Source organism: Melospiza melodia, chromosome Z (assembly GCF_035770615.1).
Source record: "Melospiza melodia melodia isolate bMelMel2 chromosome Z, bMelMel2.pri, whole genome shotgun sequence".
In the NCBI taxonomy this organism is placed as follows: Eukaryota; Metazoa; Chordata; class Aves; order Passeriformes; family Passerellidae; genus Melospiza; species Melospiza melodia.
Genome location: NC_086226.1, coordinates 643,678 through 663,661, shown reverse-complemented (window position 1 = coordinate 663,661; position 19,984 = coordinate 643,678). Strand labels below are relative to the sequence as shown.

Sequence of the window (19,984 nt, the reverse complement as noted above, 5' to 3'; positions counted from 1 at the left end):
CTCTCTCCCACCTGGTGACTCAGAAAGTTTTGTTTGTAAGTAAGGAAGTTTTGGGAAAAAGGGTGAAAAAGCAGGAGCTAGAGGAAAGATGGCAGAAGCTGAAAGGCTGAAGGAGAGAGAAACAGCTGCAGATAAGCAGCAGCAGCAGCAGCAGCAGCAAAGACTCATATGGAAAAATGAAAAAAGAACATAAAACATTTCCAAATACCACGAAGTCTGTGAGCAGGAAAGGATGAGAGGTTTTACATGGGTTCTTCACTCCCCTCCTCTGAATAGGACAGAGGAAAAACTAAAGAAATACATAGCAAGGAGCAGGTCAGGGGCAGCCCGGTGGGGAGCAGCTGGGTCACCCCTAGCCATGCTCCTCGTGTACCCACTGCTCCTCCTGCAGCAGGGCCAGGCTGGTGTGGGGACAGAGCGGCCAGCGAGGTGTCCCTGCTCCCCACTGCCACCAGCACCTCCCTGGGGACATCCAGCCAGCTTCTGTGCTGCTGTCTTAATTATGGTGTGCTCCTGCCCCCATTCCATGTGTTCGGTGTGGTGATCCAAGGAAACCCAGAGAGGCAGAGGTGTCATTGTAGAGAAAATTACAGAGAATAAACCTCTTTACAAGACACCTCTAACTTCAGCCCCGCAGACTTAATTCTGCCCAATCAGAGGACTCACAGACTTGAGATCCACTATTCCACAGATCATTCAACAGACACCAGAATCTTGCAAAAGAATATCAGTTTTTTAATGTTCACCCCACAGTAAAATACATTCAGAGTTTTATACTTGGTATCTAAATACAAACAAAATATTTTTGCAAATGTTTTAGTTTAAAAGGCATTTTAATAAAGGTTTACTGAAAGTTTTCTACATGCTTTCTTTTTGCAGATTAAAAAGAATACCTGTGCTTTATTCATGTCACAATAATACACCATTATGTTGTAGAGGGCAGACAGTATTCTTGAATTAAAATGTCAAGCACTTTGGATTGGATCAGATTTGTAAAAAAAAAAAACCATGGGGGAAAAAATAAACTTTAAAATACTATGTTTCTTATAATTCCCAATTAAATGTTTTGAGTATCACAGTGGAGAGAGTTCTTCCAACTCAAGTCAAGCATAAGCATCCTAAGAAAATGTTTTAAAAGGCAACTGAGTGAGCTAAAATACCAAAGTAAGAGACGCCCTTAAGAGGCAGGCCTTAGTGCCTTTTCTGCAGTGGGGGGCTTTACTTCAAACTTGTAGGTCATTGACTGAATGAACTGTATCTGTTCTTGGTACTGTCTCTCTGCTTCCATATTTGATTCTTCTTCTTTCTTCCTCTTCTCTTCTTCAGCTTTTTGGAGCAACTGTTGATAGGCAATTTGAGCTGTGAGCTGGTCTCTGTACTCTTTGGCCTTCTGTGCTTTTCTGGAAATGCCAAATGAATAGGTTATTTAAGCAGTGTGTGTAAAAAGGATAAACATTATTATTATTATGTAATCTGCTAGCATTCGAGCTTAGACCAAAGAACCATTCAAAGCTCCTTTTAGCAGTAAATAACTGCCACTATTTACCAAACGCTGCGTGCTAACCTTATGTTCTGCAGAGAGTTAACTGTACTCTGTTGTGTCCTAAAAAGCAGACTGTAAAACTGGTGTTTTATCAGAAAGAGGGAAAGAACAACTCCCTGTAATCAGCATGCCCTCCCAGCCGTGGTGAGAGGATAGAGGATGGGGGTGCTGGGTCTCAGTCCATCCCTGGCTCGGGCTCCTGCTGCTGCTGACACCCACCCTCACCCTCCTGCTGAGAACAACCCCCTGCTGCACTGATATTGCTGCAAGTGGCTGTCAGGAGAAATCAATCTTCCACTGCACCTCAGGACTCGTGTGCTGCTTTCAGGCCCCTCTGGAGAAGCAGAGGAAGCCTTACGTGCTCAGGCCCTTCTGGAGCAGGAGTCAGACACTTGAATGCCAGCAGAGTAGTCAGCACTTGTGCGCTAACTCAACAGAGCTGAGCCACAAACCCTTCCTGACACTGCTGAGTGCCATCTCTGCTAAGTGGAGCATATCCCAGCTGGAGCCCAGCGCGTTTCCTTCACAAGGGTGACACTTCTGCCACAGCCAGGAGATTGTTCCCAATACAGCCCTCAGAGAACACAACAGACACCGGCTCGGGAAGGAGCTACTCGTATCCCACGGGCAGGAGAGGAGAAAGGGCAGGAGTACAAAAGGAGAGTGAGTGAGATAAAGCCCTTTGCCCAAGGCTTTGCATGACACCCAGAGGAACATTTCAGCTACTGCGTGTAAGGCTCTGCTCATCCAGAGGCACTAGGGAGAGCCCTGTGCAGCCGGGGTTACGTGCTGCAGCCGGGTGTTCTGGTGGCTGACACAAGATCGTTCAGGGGATGTCTGTGGGTGGGGTTTAGCAATAAGCCCGGACACACTTGCTCTCCTGGGGCAGGAACAAACAAACCTTTCATTAACCCTCCTCCCCAGTCACTTGTAACAACAACTCACAGTATGAGGGGATGTGCTTAGGAAATTTGATTGATGTAAGTCACATGATGATTAAAAACACCTACACAAGGATATGTACCACTACCTTCTGAGGTCAGAATTAATGACTTAATACCAGCTGCAGCATCACAAGTCTGCTCTTGGGCAGTTTGGAACTGATAAGGTACATGGTGAAAAATCTCCTCTAAATAGAAAGAAGTCCACCCAGTGCTCTAGAGGTATCAGAAAACAATAATCAGCTCTCTCACAAGTTTAAAAGATTGGTCTGCAAAGAAATGACCTGATGACATAGAAGAAAAGTACCTTTTACGTTCTTCTTCCTCCTCATATTCAAATTTTCTGACTGCTTCAGCCATTGCCTTCTTCTCTTTAGCAATCTCTATTTTCCTTTCTTCTTTTTTCTGCACTGGAAAACAAAACCAGAAATCCTTTTAGAAGGTAACAGCTCTGCTGAGCTTGAAGGGCCAGTGAGACTGCATTTGGGCTAAGTAGCCTAAATAATAGGTTTGAGTTTTGTTGTTTCTGAAGTGCCACACAAACAACAGCAAGTGTATTCCCAGCTTATTTATTTTTCATCCACTCAGACCTGGATAGATTTCACATTCAGGGCTTCACAATAATATAATTAATAGCAATGACCGTTTGCCCATGCAATCCTCACTTTACCAGGCTTTGCTGTGGGGATGGCAATGGGGAATTAGTGCAAGGAATGCCTGTAGGAGTGCATTTTGGGAAGAGGCTCAGGGAGGGTCACATTGCTGTCCACTCTGTCACACAGTGTTCCCAGCAATGCTGTTCCCAGCAGCAGGGTGTTGAGCTGCCTCTGCCCAGATGTGTGTCCAACCACTTACACTTCTCCTCCACCTGCGTCTGCCGTGCGATCAGGACATCTCTCAGCGTGTGAAACCGAGCTTCCCTCTCTCGTTTCTGTTTCTCAACCCTCTCGGCCCAAATCTTATCTCTCTCTTCCTTGAAGATCTGCTCATCCTCTCTTTCTTGCTCCTTCTCCTTCCTCAGCTGTTCAGCCAGATGATCCAGGTAAGAAAGTTGCTCCTTCAACAGCGTTTGCTGCAAACACACAGACATTTGCAGATATGAGTACATTAGTTCAAAAAAGCCTTTCAAACCCTGACAAAAAGTGGTGGTTCACAGCCACTGTGGGAGCTGGGAGCCCAGAGACCCTTCCAAAACCTGACACGGGAAAGAACTGCTCAGAATCCTCTACCAGGCAAATACAGAGTGATCCCTTTACCCACAGCAGCTCAGCTGCCTACAACACACCCATTTTACAGACTTTCCACAGCTGACCAGGCTACTCCAGGATCACCCGCATTAAATATAATAATGTAATATAATATAATATATATTACCTCCTGTAATTCTGCAGCAAGGTCTAACATTGAATTGATACAACTTTCCTAACCACCTCTCTCCTGTGTCCTGAATACCCTAGACTCGTTTGCATGCTAAAGTTGGACAATCTACTTGTTTTAACTTCAGGAAATGAACAGACACATCCACTGATTCACTGCATCTCCAAGAAATAAAACATAAGAGTTTGCATCTATCTACATAATGTTTTTAAAAAATGTAATTTTTTTTAGTATTCATTAATTACAATAAGTTAAATATTTCCTTTCTTCTGCAGTTACAAATACTTGCTACATCAGGTCCATGAAACAAAAAATAGTTTTTCAGCCTCTATTATGTCCGTGCAGTGTAAAGATGATAAAGCTCAGGTGATTTATACACAATGAAATCAGCATGGAGGGACAGAATTCCAGGACTTCCTGAGAGCCCCCACTTCATTTATCCAGCCTGGTAGCCTTGCTGATTGCAAAGCAGGCTTTAAAGTGCTGTGGTTTTAACAGCTAATGGGCTTCTGCAGAGCTGCAGGGTGCTGGCAGGAGGAGAGGCAGCAGGCTGCTCAACAAAAGAATTATCTCATTCAGGGAGAAGGGCTTGTGTCTGCTCTCTGTTACCCTGTGCAGCTCACAGGGCCACAGAACTGGTCTACATGAGGTATTGCCCCACAAGCTCACCATGAAACACCTTACTTTTTTATTTCTTATCTTCTCATATTCCATGTCGGTGTCCTCCAAATCATTTTCCAAGGCCGCCTTCTCTTCGGCAAGTTGAATTTGTTTTTCTGCATCAAGATGCTTCTGCCTGTCCTGCACTGCTTTGAGCAACACCTCCCTGCATTTCTTCTGCTGATACAGCTTCTTCCTCTCAAGGTCTTCATTTTCTTTCCTGAACTGGTGCAGCTCTTTTTCCTACACGGATAAAAGCAGCCAGCTTGTAAAATCACTGTGTAACTTCAAATTAAGTGCTGTCTATAGTTAGTTTATTGCAATAGTGAAGAGAAAGCCTTGCTGGCAACACAGAATTAGTGTCATCCACTGGATCTGGTAAAGCCTGAACATTTTAGCATATCTTTCACTAGAATTCAGGATTTTTATCGGTAACCATCACATGCAATTCAATATAAAAACGGGATTGTGCCTGGTATTTTACAAATGTTTCAGACAGATAGACAGAGTAATCTCTTTAGGGAAATCAATATCATTGCAGCATTTTTGATCTATATCCAGGTGTTCATACACAGCCATAAGCACTGACAAATAACAGGGCCATGTGTTCCTGCTTTTTCTGTAGATATTATGTGTCCTCTGCCTGTGTTGGGTGTTCAGAGCACAGCATCTCTACCAGTCATAAGGCGGCTACAAGTCAGTGATTGTATCTTTGTGTTCTGATGGGCACTTACTGAATTTTCATGGTTTCAAATCATCCCACTTCGTATTGGAAAGAATTTTATATTCCACCTTATATTGAAAAAACGTGCAGTGAAACTAAGTTCTTAAAAAAGAAACAATGACAGATCAGAAATGCGTATTTGAGATCAAATAAGTATTTGTGTATTCAAGATTATTTAGCCACAAAAAAATTTCAAAAGTAGCATCATTAAGTAATTCATAAGCATAATTTCTGGACAACTGAATAAGTGTATAAGCACAACTGCACTGAAATATAGTCATAACACAGTGCGTGACCATCATTAGCACTGTATTATCTCAGAAATCATGCTTCAGCTGTCTCTAAGGCACACACTTTTTTGTTAACCTGTTTTTAAATTAAATGTCTCTTTTGTAATGTGAAGGAGTCTTTAAAAATGCCTTAGCAGATTTGTCATAAACAGCATGTCTAATCTTTCCATAGGGAAGGAGAAGCTGCACTCCCTAACAAATATCCCTTTTTATTCTGGACATAAAGCACCCACGGGTTCTTGCAGTATTCCAGAGCCAAAGCTGACTTTATAACTGCCTGAACTGTCAAATTCACTTTCAGAAGCTGGTGAAACAGCTTTGAAACTCAATATATATATATAATTTGAGGAACAGCATTAGAAATCCAAAGCTTTGAACAGCAAAGGTGGAAAGAAAGCAGAAATAGTTAGCAGTCAGCTGTGCAAGCTGGCATCTGTCTCTGGATGAATTCTGACATCAGTGAAGCTGTGTGAGAGCAGCCAAGGATGGGATCCATGAAAGACTGTTCACTGGGGTAACACAATGTCACAAATGTGCAAAGGAGTGTTTACCAACCACCCTTCTGCAAGCCAGGATCAAAGTGCTATGGCACACAAGAAATTCTTGACACTACAGTCGGGATAACATGAAGTCAATCACTTTCCAAGAAATCACAATTCTTTAAGGCACAAATAGGACAAAGAAGGAGGGCAGCTAATGTAGGTAATGTAGCTAAAGCAAAAATTGCTGTCCCTGTTTTGTCATCCACTTCTGAGATATCCTGGTGCACACATGTGGTCTACCCTGCCAAAGGTGCAAGTTTTCCTTCACTAAATATTCTATTTTTATAGCAATGGCCAGGAGAAACCTTTATGCACACTTAGCTGCCCATTCACCCAGATGAAACTCCTGGTCATTAGGGGCTACCAGCCTGCAATGAAAAACTTGTAATGAGACCATCTGCCACTCTGCTGAGAATGGATTGTATTGCATTTTCCATACAGAAACTCTCCTTCAAAGAAAGCTCTTTTTTTTCAGAGACTCAACCACTTCACTAGAAATGTATCTCCTTGACAGAGCCCCAGGCTGCTGTCTCCAGGGGAAGATGCAGAGCCTTCTATCCTAATAGTGCTTTTCTGAAAAGGCCAGTTAAGGAACAGCATTCTTTGCCTGGGAAGTTTGGCAGTGCCTTAGAAGTTGTTACAAGAAAATAATTCTGTTCTACATGTTTTTAAATAAGCAAAACATTAGTCTAGCTTGGAATATTTTCACAGCCAGCATTTTCAGAGCTTTAGATTCATTACTGTCTCATTTTTATAAAATGGGGAAGCATATATGATGCCAGCACCAGCTTCCAGTGTCTAACAGAGTATCCTGAGTGATCATTCAGCCTCTACATGTAAACAGCTGCAAAATGAAGATTGAGTCTGAGCTAAATAGCCTCCCATAAGTCAAAGTCAACATAGAATACTGAACTAGCAAGCCACACTAAAGCCAGCAAAACTACAGCAGGAGAGATGGATAAGGATGATGAAAATAGAAGGTACTGGCTGAGCAGTTGGGCCAAGGTAGCCAAATGCCTCCTGTGATGTGAGCTCAACAGCAGGCAGGTCTAACAGGCAAGAGAGCTTAAGTGCTGCTTGCTAATTTGCTTTAAAAAATATATATAAAATAAATATTTCAGCTGGGAAACAAGATTCGTCGCTATCCTCCAGGAAACTGGAAATCAAAAAGCAACAAAGGTATTTGGCAAAAGCTTTAAAATGTTTCCATTTCCCACAGCACCTCTGAGAGACTGAGTGCCAAAACCCTTTAGAATGCTGACTTTCAAAAGAAGTATTTCCCTCTGTAAAAGGGAATGCCTTTGCCACAGCTCTGAAAAGAGGCTTAGCTCAGCAGCACAGGCTCAGATACTAATGGTATCAGTAAAGATACAAATAAGGTATGGATTAGTTTAAATGTCTAGTAAGCCTATCATTAGAAGGGCCTTCTGCCCAAGCCTGAGTGCAGAGCACTGTGGAAATTACCATCCTTTCAGCCTCCTGTCTGATCTCCTGCTTCTTCTCCTCCCTGCGAGCGGCATGCACGGCCACCTGGGCATCGAGCACATCCACCATCTCCCGGATCCGCGCTGCCGCCTCCTGCGCCTTCAGCTCCGCTTCCTGGTCCTTAGCCAGCAGCTCCTTCTCACAAATCTCTTCCAACTCCCGCTCCTGCATCTTCTCTTCCTCTTTCAGCATCTCCTTCAGAGCCTGCTGGGCCAGCTGGCAGTCAACCAGCTCCTTCTCACTCAGTTTTTTACAGTGTTCGCGATACTCGTGACATCGGTTTCTGGAAGGCAACGTAAAAGTTTTTTTTAAAAAGTCTCAAAACAATAAGCAGGTCTGGAGGTGTGTGGTGAATGAAGGCTCTCAGCTCATCACTGCTCAAAATACAGCAACCCCAGACACCAGTTATATGCCTGGTCTGGCACTGATTCCTTGTGGAACCTAAGGAACCACAGAGAGCCTGATTTGATGGAGGTTTTGACATTAATGAGCTGAAGGATTTGAATTTGTAAAAAAGGCCTGAATCAACTTCTTCACAAGGGGAAGGGAAGAGGCAGCAGTGATCTCTGCTCCCTGTGACAGGGACAGGACCCAGAGAGAATGGCTGGAGCTGTTCCAGGGGGTTTGGGTGGGATCTCAGGGAAAGGCTCTGCCCCAGAGGGTGCTGGCCCTGCCCAGGCTCCCCAGGGATGGGCACAGCCCCGAGCCTGCAGAGCTCCAGGAGCCTTTGGACAGCGCTGCCAGGGATGCCCAGGGTGGGATTGCTGGGGTCTGTGCAGGGCAGCGGCTGGGCTGGGGGATCCTTGGGGGTCCCTTCCAAGGTGATCCTTGGGGGTCCCTTCCAGCTTGGGATATTCTGTGAGTGTAAATGAACATACAATGCATCCACACATTGCATACACAATGTGTACTCTACATATAGCTGGGACGTAGGGGGTTATGTGCATATATACCTTTTATTAACATATAAAACATATGCATGCTACACTTATTCAAACATGTAGGTTGGTCTCTATTCAAACGAAGACAGAATAGGTTGGTAAGTCACCTGAAAGCTCATTCATATTCAGAAAATACTGTGACAGTGGAAATGTGGGTTACACGGTTGAGCAGGAACCACTAGAAATTTATTAATTTTTAAAGTCAAGTTCTATGGGATAATTCAGACAAGTCACAATAAAAACCTGGAGAAAGTAGAAAGTCAAACAAGTAATGCAGCTTTCAATTTTCATTTACTCTCTGCAACTGAGTTGCATATAAAGAGGTAATTTATCTTCAGTTGAAGAACACTACTCTAATTGCAGATCCCGCTTTTACTTTTGCAAACAAAGCACTGTTGAGATCAACACATGCCATAAAACATTATTTAATTTGAACAATCTGCAGGCACTTTAATTCTGTTCTATAAACAGGATATAGATTTTCATTAAGTCAGAATGTGAAACTGGCAGACAAAGGTGAAGACCAGCAAGTGTGAAGGATGTACAAGTCTGAGGATGTGTGACAGACACATGTGAATGCTGCGAAGTGAAAAGATATCTCACAATTTCATGCTGAATGAAACTATCTATGCAGATTATTGCAAAGGTGTTTAGGAATTCACGGAAGATATCACAGCCTGAATCATGAACAACTTGACAGCAGCAGCAGTTACCTGGGCAATGAGAAATACTATGACACTACACAAGCTTTAGCTGACTATCCTGTGTAAAAAAATATTAAATATTCATCAGGCAATTACCTCAATGCTATTACCAATCTCCATATCAGGGTAGTTATTTAATTTTCAGAGCAGAGGTCTCACCACATTTTCTCCCTGCTGCCATTCAACAGTCACTGCCTCACATTTCCCTGGGGACAAGGAAATCTCTCTGTTCATCCTCTTGGCTAAAGCCAAGTGCCATGGAGCCTATGCTGAAAGGTGAAGGGCACTGACACAAACAGCAAAAGGGGCAGCACTGCTGTGAAAACATTTCCATTCTGCTTGCTCTTTGTTGAAACTGCCCCAGGCTGAACCCCCTGCCCTGGGCTGATCCCCAGCGTGGGCAGCAGGGCAGGGGGATCCTGCCCCTGTGCCCCTGGGCTCAGGTGAGAGCCCACCTGCAGAGCTGCCCCAGCCCTGGCTCCAGCAGCACAAGGAGCTGGAGCTGCTGCAGCCAGTGCAGAGGAGGCCACGGAGCTGCTGCCAGGGCTGGAGCCCCTCTGCTCTGGAGCCAGCCTGGCACAGCTGGGGCTGCTCAGCTGCACCAGAGAAGCTCCAGGGACACCTCAGAGCCCCTGCCAGGGCCTCCAGGGGCTCCAGGAGAGCTGCACAGCCCCTGGGGACAAGGCAGGCAGGGACAGCACCCAGGCAATGGCTCCCACTGCCAGAGGGCAGGCACAGATTCTGGCACATTGGGAATTAGGAATTGCTGGCTGGGAGGGCGGGCAGGCCCTGGCCCAGGGTGCCCAGAGCAGCTGTGGCTGCCCCTGGATCCCTGGCAGTGCCCCAGGCCAGGCTGGATGGGGCTTGGAGCAGCCTGGGATGGTGGGAGGTGTCCCTGCCCACAATAAAGATGACTTTGAAGGCCCCTTCCAATCCAAACCATTCCATGATGAGATGCTGTAGTTCAGTGCCAGTGCAGACTGGTGAAAAGGGATGGTTGTTTTACCTCTTGGACGAGACAGGAACCTCCTGACCACTGTTTAACCCAGCAATAATAGCAGAGAGCAGCACAGGGATGAGCCATGGCGCGTTCCAAGGAGCACCCCTGCTCCCAGCAGGTCATCAAACGTACTACGTCATTGATGGTTTTCTTACATTTCACCACTGGAATCTATCTTTCATCTCCTGGGCGGGAGTTAGTGGCGATGAAAGACCACAACACTAATTAGTCTTCATGAAAAACATATTTCTCAAATGTTGTGAGGGAAACATGCTATTATTAAGACTCTAAATCTTGCTATAATTAAGATTCTACATCTGACAATTATCAATCACTGTATTACCTTAACACAATGGGTTCAAGGTTCTCTCAGCATTGAAGGAATAAAGAACTAGTTATTCTTTTCTGTGATTATAAACTAATCTGATATTTATTGAATTCCCACAGGGGAGTAGAAGTTAATTATGTTCAGCATTGTTAGAATTTTAATATAAAATAACCCTGTAATTGCTTGATTTCATCAAAATAATTCCCCCAAAGCAGCTTTTACACCAACCCATAAACATCTGCTCCCCCAGATGGCAGGTTTTCTTCCTCACTTTGCTGTCCTAAGCTTCTTAAGATTAAAACTGTGCCTGGATGTGGCTACCTCCCAAAGACGGAACCTCCCCAGTTATTCATTCATTTTATGGCTGCAGCACAATGTTGCTGGGATAACATCATACCCCATATGGATGCTTCTGATGTTACCACAAAAAAGAGGATGTGATCTGTGTTTTATGCAAATTTTAAGACATTGCAGTTTTCTTTTAAGTTACCAATGATGAACATGCCCTCAGGCTAGCACTGGCTGAGTCTCTTCTCAGACAAGGTGTAGCCCTCCCTGAAAATGAATTCCAGCGGGATTCCCATGGTCCAAGCCTTGTCCCCTCTGTCACCTTGTGACAAAGGACGCCTCCTGGTTAACATTACTACTGAGAAGCTGTTACACCTGTACCCTCAGGCCATGGCAACCAGCCATAAAAAATAAAAAATGCTCTGGAATAATGTCTGACAGGGTAGGTGCTCCTATACCTCAAGGTTTGAGAATCCACGCCAGGAGCACCTTGCTTGGAGTTACAGGAAATACAAATTAGTCTGTATCAGGTTTCAGAAAGATATTCAAAAGAGTTGAAAATCCACAGGCAAAGAGAAACAGAAAATCACATGTGTATCCACCTGCTACTTTCCAGGGCTCCTGGGTGTGCCCTGGAGTGATCATCTCCAAAGGGGGGCAGGTGTGCAGGAAGAGAATATGTTTTATACCATTGATAAATAACATTAAAAAGTAAAAAATGGCATTTATTTAATCTTTACCTCATCCTTTTTAATTTCTATTTGTGCATATGTTTTATAATGTACACAATATATCAGTACAGTATATTATTACATATTTATATAATTGATAAATAAACATTTTGGGGTGAATGTTAAAAGTTTTTACATCCAGGGGTGTGCAGTCAGAGGATTGGAGACCATTACTCCAGAGGACAGGCTATGACACAATTACAGACTCCTGCTTGTGAATTTTCAGTAAGTGTTGGTCTCCTGAGCAGAAAATCCTGCTCCCTCATCTCTGCCTGGACCAGGATGGTTTAGGAGGAGGAGTAACAACTAACAGCTAAAAAAAAGCATACCTGGGACTCCTTAAACAAGACAAATAGATGCAGATACACCAAGACTGCCACTCACAACAGCTGTGAGGAGAGATGGTTTCACTGCCTCTCAATTCTCTGAAACATGCAGCCAGCAGAACACCAACAATAAAGCTTCAACAACACCTTTTAACAGGATGCTGTGTGGTGTGAATATGGCTTAGATCCCAGAGCAGAGTGGGAAAGGTAAAAGGACAATATAGGATGAAATATTCCCATGAGACTGAGTGAGCCATAGATCAACAGGGCTACAAGGAAGACAAAGGACCTGAGACATTAGGACAGGCAACTACAGCATGGAAGTTCAAGTATGTGTCACCAGATGATGGAGTTCAGTGGCGTGATTCATTTTGCAATTAAAATATCTAAAATTAGACACCTGAACAGGAATCTGCATGTGTGCTAAATTCCCACTCTGATCAATGAGAACCTAATTAAAGTCAGTAGAGGCTGGGGTGCAGCTCAGCTGACAGGGCAGGATAAGCCTGTTTGGGACTGACTTTAGGTTCCTGTAACTGTCCTGATTTTGGTGAAGTTTTGAATAGAACAGGAATGCAGATTCCCAGTGAATATAAAGTTACCACTACTAAGACTTATCTGCCTTTAGGTAACATCTCCCTGGTGTGTAAAACAAGCTACAAGTACAAAATAAAAAGCACTCCAGCAGCACCCCCTCCAGACTATTTTAAAAGTGAGTTTTGATCACTTTGTGTGATAGATAGAGAACAAACCAGAAGCTGCAAAGTCAAGGGCCACATTTTCAAACCACCATGTGAAGTTCTAACACCTGTCCAAGTCAATAAACAGCACATTTTAACAAATATTTACCTGTGGAATTAGTTAATTAGTGTTTATGCACAAGTAAGAGCCAATGTTGATTTTTATCCCCAGCCTGGGCACACTGAGAAGCAGGTGTTGTAGATTTCACAGTACCGTGAAAGACACTTGAAAGACTGGGAAAGACACTTGAAATAATCACAATCAAATAACATTATTATTTTTTCTTTCATCCCTCCCTCGGAAAACCAGATTTACAAGAATGGGACAAGGCAGACTTCATGCCAAAGCCTCAGGTCCTAGTAAGTACCTGCAAGTTACTGCTTTCAGTCAGGAAGACTTGGCACAGAACTTCAGGCTGCATTAAACCCTTAGCTGCAGCTGCTACTCTTGAAGAGTATGCATTCAATAAAAAACACTGTCTGTTTGGACAATCTTACATTTCAGGAATCTTTACTGACATATTATCTTAGTCAGCTTGATTTAGGCCAAATTAACCTTCCCTGCAGCCTGTTCACTCCAACAGTATAAAGCTGGAACAGGAATTACAAAAAGGGTTGACTTGGCAGGTGGAAATGCAGGGATGCTTATGTGCAACAAGAAGGACACACTACACTTGCAAGAATTAAGTACTCTGATTTTTTCTGTCTTACTGTTTCAACCACTTTCATCTTTCCTTCCTCCATTTATTGTTGCCATCTTCTTTTTAAAATGTCCCTATATATTTACTTTGGGCAAATTCTCTTTTATAAGATATTTTTATGGCAATACCTGAACTGTTGCTCTCGTTTTTCAGCCACAACTTGCAGTCTCTCTTGCTCCCTCTTCTCCTTCAGTAATTTTGCTTGTTCCTTCAAGTTTGCTTCTTTCTGCTGTGCCTTTTCCTCATCAAGTGCATTCACCTCAGCAAGGTGCCTGCTCTCCTCTGCCTCCAGAAAGTCACGGAGCCTGTAATGAAAACATTTGAATAAAGGCTAAATCAATCCCTCAGTCAAAGGACAAAGTTTTTGTCTCTGCTATTAACAGAAAGTGGGTACTGGGCTCCTTTTAACACCTCTTACAAATGTCAGAGAAGTGAACATCAAATTTTAACTCAGGGATCATTCATGTTTGTGTCCATCAAGGGAATCTTACAATACAACATGAGTGATCCTGTCAGGCACAGTCTAAACTCCTGATCTTACAAACCCACTTTCAAAGTTGCTTTATGACTTCAGTTCCCCATTCATCAAATTATTCTGTTTCTCAGACTACATTTGTCACCAGCTGATAACAATTAGATTTTGTGCTATGGTTGTCCTTCAGCACAGACCCACAGACTAATATCCTGAGATGGAAGGGACCCCCAAGGATCACCCAGTCCAGCTCCTGACCCTACAGACCCCCCAGCAATCCCACCCTGGGCATCCCTAGCAGTGCTGTCCAAAGGCTCCGGGAGCTCTGGCAGCCTCGGGGAGCCTGGTCAGTTCCCCACAACTCTCTGGGAGAAAAACCTTTCCCTGATGCCCTCCCTCCTCTATGCATCTATAATTGCATCTTCTCTCAAATGACCTCTTGATATTTTTGCATCACTCTGCAGAACACTTCATCCTGAAATATCTTTGATGAGAAAATTATGTCAAATAGACAGTTTTTAAATACAACATAATGTACTTCTCTGTTAATCCCAGCAGTGAGAAACCAGGGGCTGCAGAGTCCAGAAATCACTGATTTCAGCCAATACACCACAGTGTCTCGGCAGAAAGGGCCCTGGGAGGTCCCGGCAGCCGAACTGAGCGCAGGCCAATGATGCACCCTTGTGGCAAAGAGAGCCACTGGCAGCTTGGGCTGCGGGAGGAGCAGCACTGCCAGCGGGCCCAGGGAGGGCACCTTTCCTCCCGGCACTGCTGAGACTCCAGCGGAGCGCTGGCTCCAGCTCCAGGCGCTGCAGCACCGCAAGGACACGGCCTCGGCAGAGGGTGACAGTGGAGGGACACTGAGGGACTGCAGCACCCCTCCCAACAGGAGCATCTCTCCTAAAGTTCCTTCTCTCCTGAGAGAGCAGGACTCTCCAGCCTGGAGAAGAGAAGGCACAGAGGGATCTTAGCAATGCACCTAAACTCCTGAAGGGAGGGAATGCAGGAAAGACAGACATCTACTCCTCAGCAGTGCTCAGTGGTGGGACAAGGGGCCACAAATTAAACCACGTGAAATTCCAAAGAACAGAAGAAAACATTTATTTTTCTTCTTACTGTGAGTGAGGTGAGATATTGGACACGATGCTCACAGAGGTGATTCAGTCTCCATGTGTGGAGACAAGCAAAACCCAATGGATACACACTCCTGGACACCCTGCTCCACGTGACTCCAGGGTTGGACCAGATCATCTCAGGAGATTCCTTCTAACCCCAGTGCTTCTGTGGAACCATGTGCAATTCCCCTGAAGGCGCATTAGACCAGGACAGTTTCTAACCAAACAGTTTCTAACCAAACTGATGACCTTCACAGCTACAAAGTCACTTGACATGAAACAGTAACTGAGAAATTAAATCACAATATTTTTTCCAAAGATCAGTACAGCATAATTATGTTCTTTACATGGCAGCAATGTGCTTTACCTTTAATATTTTTCAAGGACTTCTGGAAAATTTTAATTTTTTCAGCTGACTGTGCTGCAAAGTGTTATTTGTAGGAGCTAAAGATCAGCTTGACGAATTAGCAACAAAACCCTCAGTGACACTGAACTGAGAGAATTTCTGACACTTTGCTACCCAGAGAAACTGTGAATGCCCACAAGAGGGTGGATGGAACTAGATGAGCCCATCCACCCCGGAATTCTATGACTCTGTGCCCCACCTTTGGAAGTGTTCCAGGCCAGCTGGGACAAGGCTTGGAGCAACCTGGTCAGGCGGGAGGTGTCCCTGCCGGGGTGCTTGAAACAAGATGAGCTTTAAGGTCCCTTCCAACCCAAACCATTCCACCATTTTATGATTGTATCAAGGTACTCTTCAATCTCTTTAAAAATCAAGCAATGAAAGGGCTATGCCACTACTTCTGCGCTTGTCTGCGGCAGACAGGAGGCTCCAAATGCCGCCTCAGCTACACGGTTACTGTGTTTGAACGCACGTCACTGGTGCCGGGCTCTCTGAGCCCACACGGAAAACAGCAGGGGCGCTGCACTGGCTACTTGTTTGCTACCTCTCTCTCCTCACTTCGACCTCCTTCAGGTACTGCTGCAGCGTGGCCCGGACCTTCCTCTCGGCGGCGCGCTGCATCCATTTCTCCTCGCCGCCCTTGTGCCAGTCGGAGACACTGCGGTAGTGGCGGAGCATCCGCAGGTCACGTTCATACTCACGCTGCTCCTCCTCCAGCGCCCTCTCGGCCAAAATCGTCTCTTCGAACAGGTCTCTCTTGGTGGGCTTGGCTAGCTGCGAGAGAAAGGAAATGGAGAAAGCGTGGAGACCTCGTAGCACCCTTCCAAAGATGTGAAGGGGCCCACAGTGAATCCAGAGAGGGACTTCATCAGGAATTGTAGTGACAGGACAAGGGAAATGGGTACAGAGTGAAAGAGGGGAAATTTAGGCTAAATGTAGGAAAAAATTCTTCTTTGTGACGGTGGTGAGGCACCCACACAGGTTTCCCAGAGAAGCTGTGGCTGTTCCTGGATCCCTGGAAGTGTCCAAGGCCAGGCTGGATGGGGCTTGGAGCAACCTGGGGTAGTGGAAAATGTCCCTGCCCATGGCAGGGGGTGGCACTGGATGAGCTTTAAGGTCCCTTCCAACACAAAACATTCATGGGTGAAAAGTCTGAGTGTTTTTCAGTTGAATTCATGACTGTGCAAGTACCTAATACCAAATGATGAGTTCACAGTAATTATGGGGTAATCTCAGAATCACTGAGGCTGGAAAAGAACTCCAGGATCATCAAGTCCCCACCTTGTCACCCAGCCCAGGGCCCTGAGTGCCATGTCCCATCCTTCCTTGGACCCCTCCAAGGATAGGGACTCCAACACCTCCCTAGGCAGACCCTTCCAAGGCCTGAATGTCTTTTCTGTGAAGAAATTCCTCTTAAATTAGACAAGCCCTGCCTACATCCCCATAGCTTCAGGCTCCCCAGGACCCCCAAAAAGATCACCAGGCTCCCAAGGACTCCTCACACAGCACCAGGTTCCCCGGGACCCCCAAACACAACACCGGGCTCCCCAGGACCCCTCACAGGGCACCAGGTTCCCCGGGACCCCCAAACACAACACCGGGCTCCCCAGGACCCCTCACATGGCACCAGGTTCCCCGGGACCCCCAAACACAACACCAGGCTCCCCAGGACCCCTCACAGGGCACCAGGTTCCCCGGGACATTTAAACACAACACCGGGCTGCCCAGGACACTCAAATACAGCACTGGGCTCCCTGGGACCTTCAAATACAGCACCGGGCTGTCCGGGACCCTCAAACACAACACCGGGCTCCCCAGGACCCTTCACACAGCATCGGGCTCCCCGGGACCCCCAAACACAGCACCGGGCTCTCCGGGATCTCTCACACAGCACCGGGCTCCCCAGGACCTTCAAACACAGCACCGGGCTCCCCAGGAGCTCTCACACAACACCGGGCTCCCCAGGACCTTCAAACACAGCACCGGGCTCCCCGGGAGCTCTCACACAACACGGGGCTCCCCAGGACCTTCAAACACAGCACCGGGCTCCCCGGGAGCTCTCACACAACACCGGGCTCCCCAGGACCTTCAAACACAGCACCGGGCTCTCCGGGACCCCTCCCAGCTGCTCCCAGAGGGTCCCGCTTCAGCCGGCCCCGCTCTGGGGCTCGACCCCCACGTCCCCGCAGCTCCCTGGAGCACAGCAGCCCCGGTGTGGCCCCTCACCACCGCCACTTCGCCCGGCAGCGGCCCGCAGCCGGTGAACTCCCGGCGCCTCTGTGTGTGAGAGCAGTGAGGGGGCCGGGGACGGGGCGGGGGCCGCGCCGCCATGGCGGATGGAAGCGCCGCCGTTGCTGAGGGGACGCGCGCGGGACGGAAGTGGCATCATGGCGGCGGGGGCGCTGAGGGGTGTCCAGCGTGGATGGGGTTCTGAAGGTGTCCCGGTGTTAAAAACGGGACCACACTCCCGGTACTAAAGTGACTTTAGCATTTATTATAATAAAAAGGCCTAAAGCATGGGAGCCCGCGGGTCAAGCAGGAGCGTTCCCGTCGAGGATGCTGCAGCGCCGGCCCTCCGTCTTCTTGAGCAGCTATGTACCGATGCATGGCAGGGGCGCTGAGGGATGTCCTGGCATGGAGGAGGCGCTGAGGGGTGTCCCGGCCGGCTGGGGGCGGTGAGGGGTGTCCTGGCATGGCGGGGACACTGAGGCGTGTCCCGGCATGGCGGGGGAGCTGAGGGGTGTCCGGCATGGCGGGGGCACTGAGGGATGTCCTGGCATGGCAGAGGCACTGAGGGATGTCCTGGCATGGCGGGGGCGCTGAGGGGTGTCCCGAGGTCAGGGGACTGTCAGGGCTGGAAGAGACCTTCAGGATGATCCAGCACTGCCGCTGTAATTCCGAACCCATCACACCGCGGCACCCCGAGCCACAGCCCGGCGCCTCCTCAGCTCCTGCACTGCCACTGCACTCTGTGGGCAGCCCTGCCGCCCATGTGGCACAATGCGGAATACCTAAAAGTTTCTGAAGAAGGGGTGTTCTTTGATCATGGAATCATAACATATCCTGAGTCGGAAGAGAGTCACAAGGAGCCCCGTCCCCACCGCGCACGGCGTCAGGGACCACAGACTGCAGCCCCAGGTACCAGTGCTGGGGCATCAGTGGGGATAGCCTGGCACAGGAATGGAAAGGATTTAGGTTAATGACTTATCTTATGGAGCCAGCCTGGCACAGCTGGGGCTGTTCAGCTGCACCAGAGAAGCTCCAGGGACACCTCAGAGCCCCTGCCAGGGCCTGCAGGGGCTCCAGGAGAGCTGCACAGCCCCTGGGGACAAGGCAGGCAGGGACAGCACCCGGGCAATGGCTCCCACTGCCAGAGGGCAGGCACAGATTCTGGCACATTGGGAATTAGGAATTGCTGGCTGGGAGGGTGGGCAGGCCCTGGCCCAGGGTGCCCAGAGCAGCTGTGGCTGCCCCTGGATCCCTGGCAGTGCCCCAGGCCAGGCTGGATGGGGCTTGGAGCAGCCTGGGACAGTGGGAGCTGTCCCTGCCCATGGCAGGGCCTGGAACAGGATATGCTTCAAGGTCTTTCCCAACCCAAACCCTTCTGTGGCTCTGTGAAATAGAACTAATGACAAGAATGGGTTCTCTGTGCCCACAGGTGATGGAGCGGAGTGAACCCACAGCTCCCAGGTCAGGACTGTCACAGAGACCTCCTGCAGCACATCCTGCTGATGCCAGGCTCCAGACCTGCCTGGGCTGGAGGAAAATGGGAAGTAAAACATTGGCTGTGCATCAGTGATTGCTTCAAGCTCATTGCCCACAAAGGAGTTGTGGGAAAAAGCTGTTGCTGAAGCTTTGAAGCTCTGGAACACCCACACATACACTGCCAAGAACTTTGCTTTCTTGTGCATAATCACATTAGCTTGGCTGATAGCAAGTTGAAAAAAATTATCCCAGAGAAGAAAGGTCAATGTTTAACCTGGGTGTAAAGCTTGTTCTCATCCAATTAAAACCCCATGCAATTACTTCTGGTGTCAACAATGTGATCCTTGCACAGTCAAATACAGCAGTTTGATACACAGGGTTTACAAACTGGAGAATGTGTTTACCACCATGGTAGTGCTTGAAATGGAATCTTTGGAGTTTTTTTCAGTAGAGACTTAATGCTGTCATACTATCGTGACTTAGTCTTTGAGATATTTGTCAAAGAGAAACAACTTCACATCACTTCCCCCCTGAAAACTTGTATTTGAGTGGAGGGAGGGCTGAATTTCATGGTATTTCATAGTTTTGCCTCGTATTCTACGGTGTGTTTAATGGGTAATGTTGCCTTAGTCTTAAGATCTACACAAAACCAGCAATCAGTTTTATGTGTAATAGACTGTACAAATGTGCAGCACTGCCATCTGTTTGACATCCAAAAATAAACAGGGATGTGTGGATTCTCTAAAGTCCCCATTCTTCTGTGAAGTCCTTCCACCAGCTCTGAGAACATTTCCTCCTGAAAACTGGGTTTATTCTGAAGTCATGGCAGATGGCTTGTGACTTTATTTTACATTAATGTTTGATGAAAAAAAACCAGATTCTCCTTAACTTAGGTGCCTGAGAGGACTCTGGTCACTGGCTTTCCTCACTGGGAATGTATATGGGATATAGGATATACATAGGATATG

The 19,984-nt window shown here is 46.9% G+C and overlaps 1 protein-coding gene across 1 annotated transcript; it reads right to left on the bottom strand.

The window, feature by feature from the left end:
* Positions 1-1,177: 1,177 nt before the first annotated feature.
* On the bottom strand, positions 1,178-17,642 carry CFAP53 (cilia and flagella associated protein 53). Its single transcript, XM_063180702.1, has 10 exons — positions 17,538-17,642; positions 15,870-16,085; positions 14,612-14,733; positions 13,450-13,626; positions 7,542-7,845; positions 4,546-4,764; positions 3,340-3,556; positions 3,150-3,163; positions 2,792-2,889; positions 1,178-1,400 (listed from the first exon to the last, which is right to left on the bottom strand). The coding sequence occupies exons 1-10, from the start codon at positions 17,640-17,642 to the stop codon at positions 1,178-1,180; spliced, it is 1,695 nt and encodes a 564-aa protein (XP_063036772.1).
* Between the last annotated feature and the right edge of the window lie 2,342 nt (positions 17,643-19,984).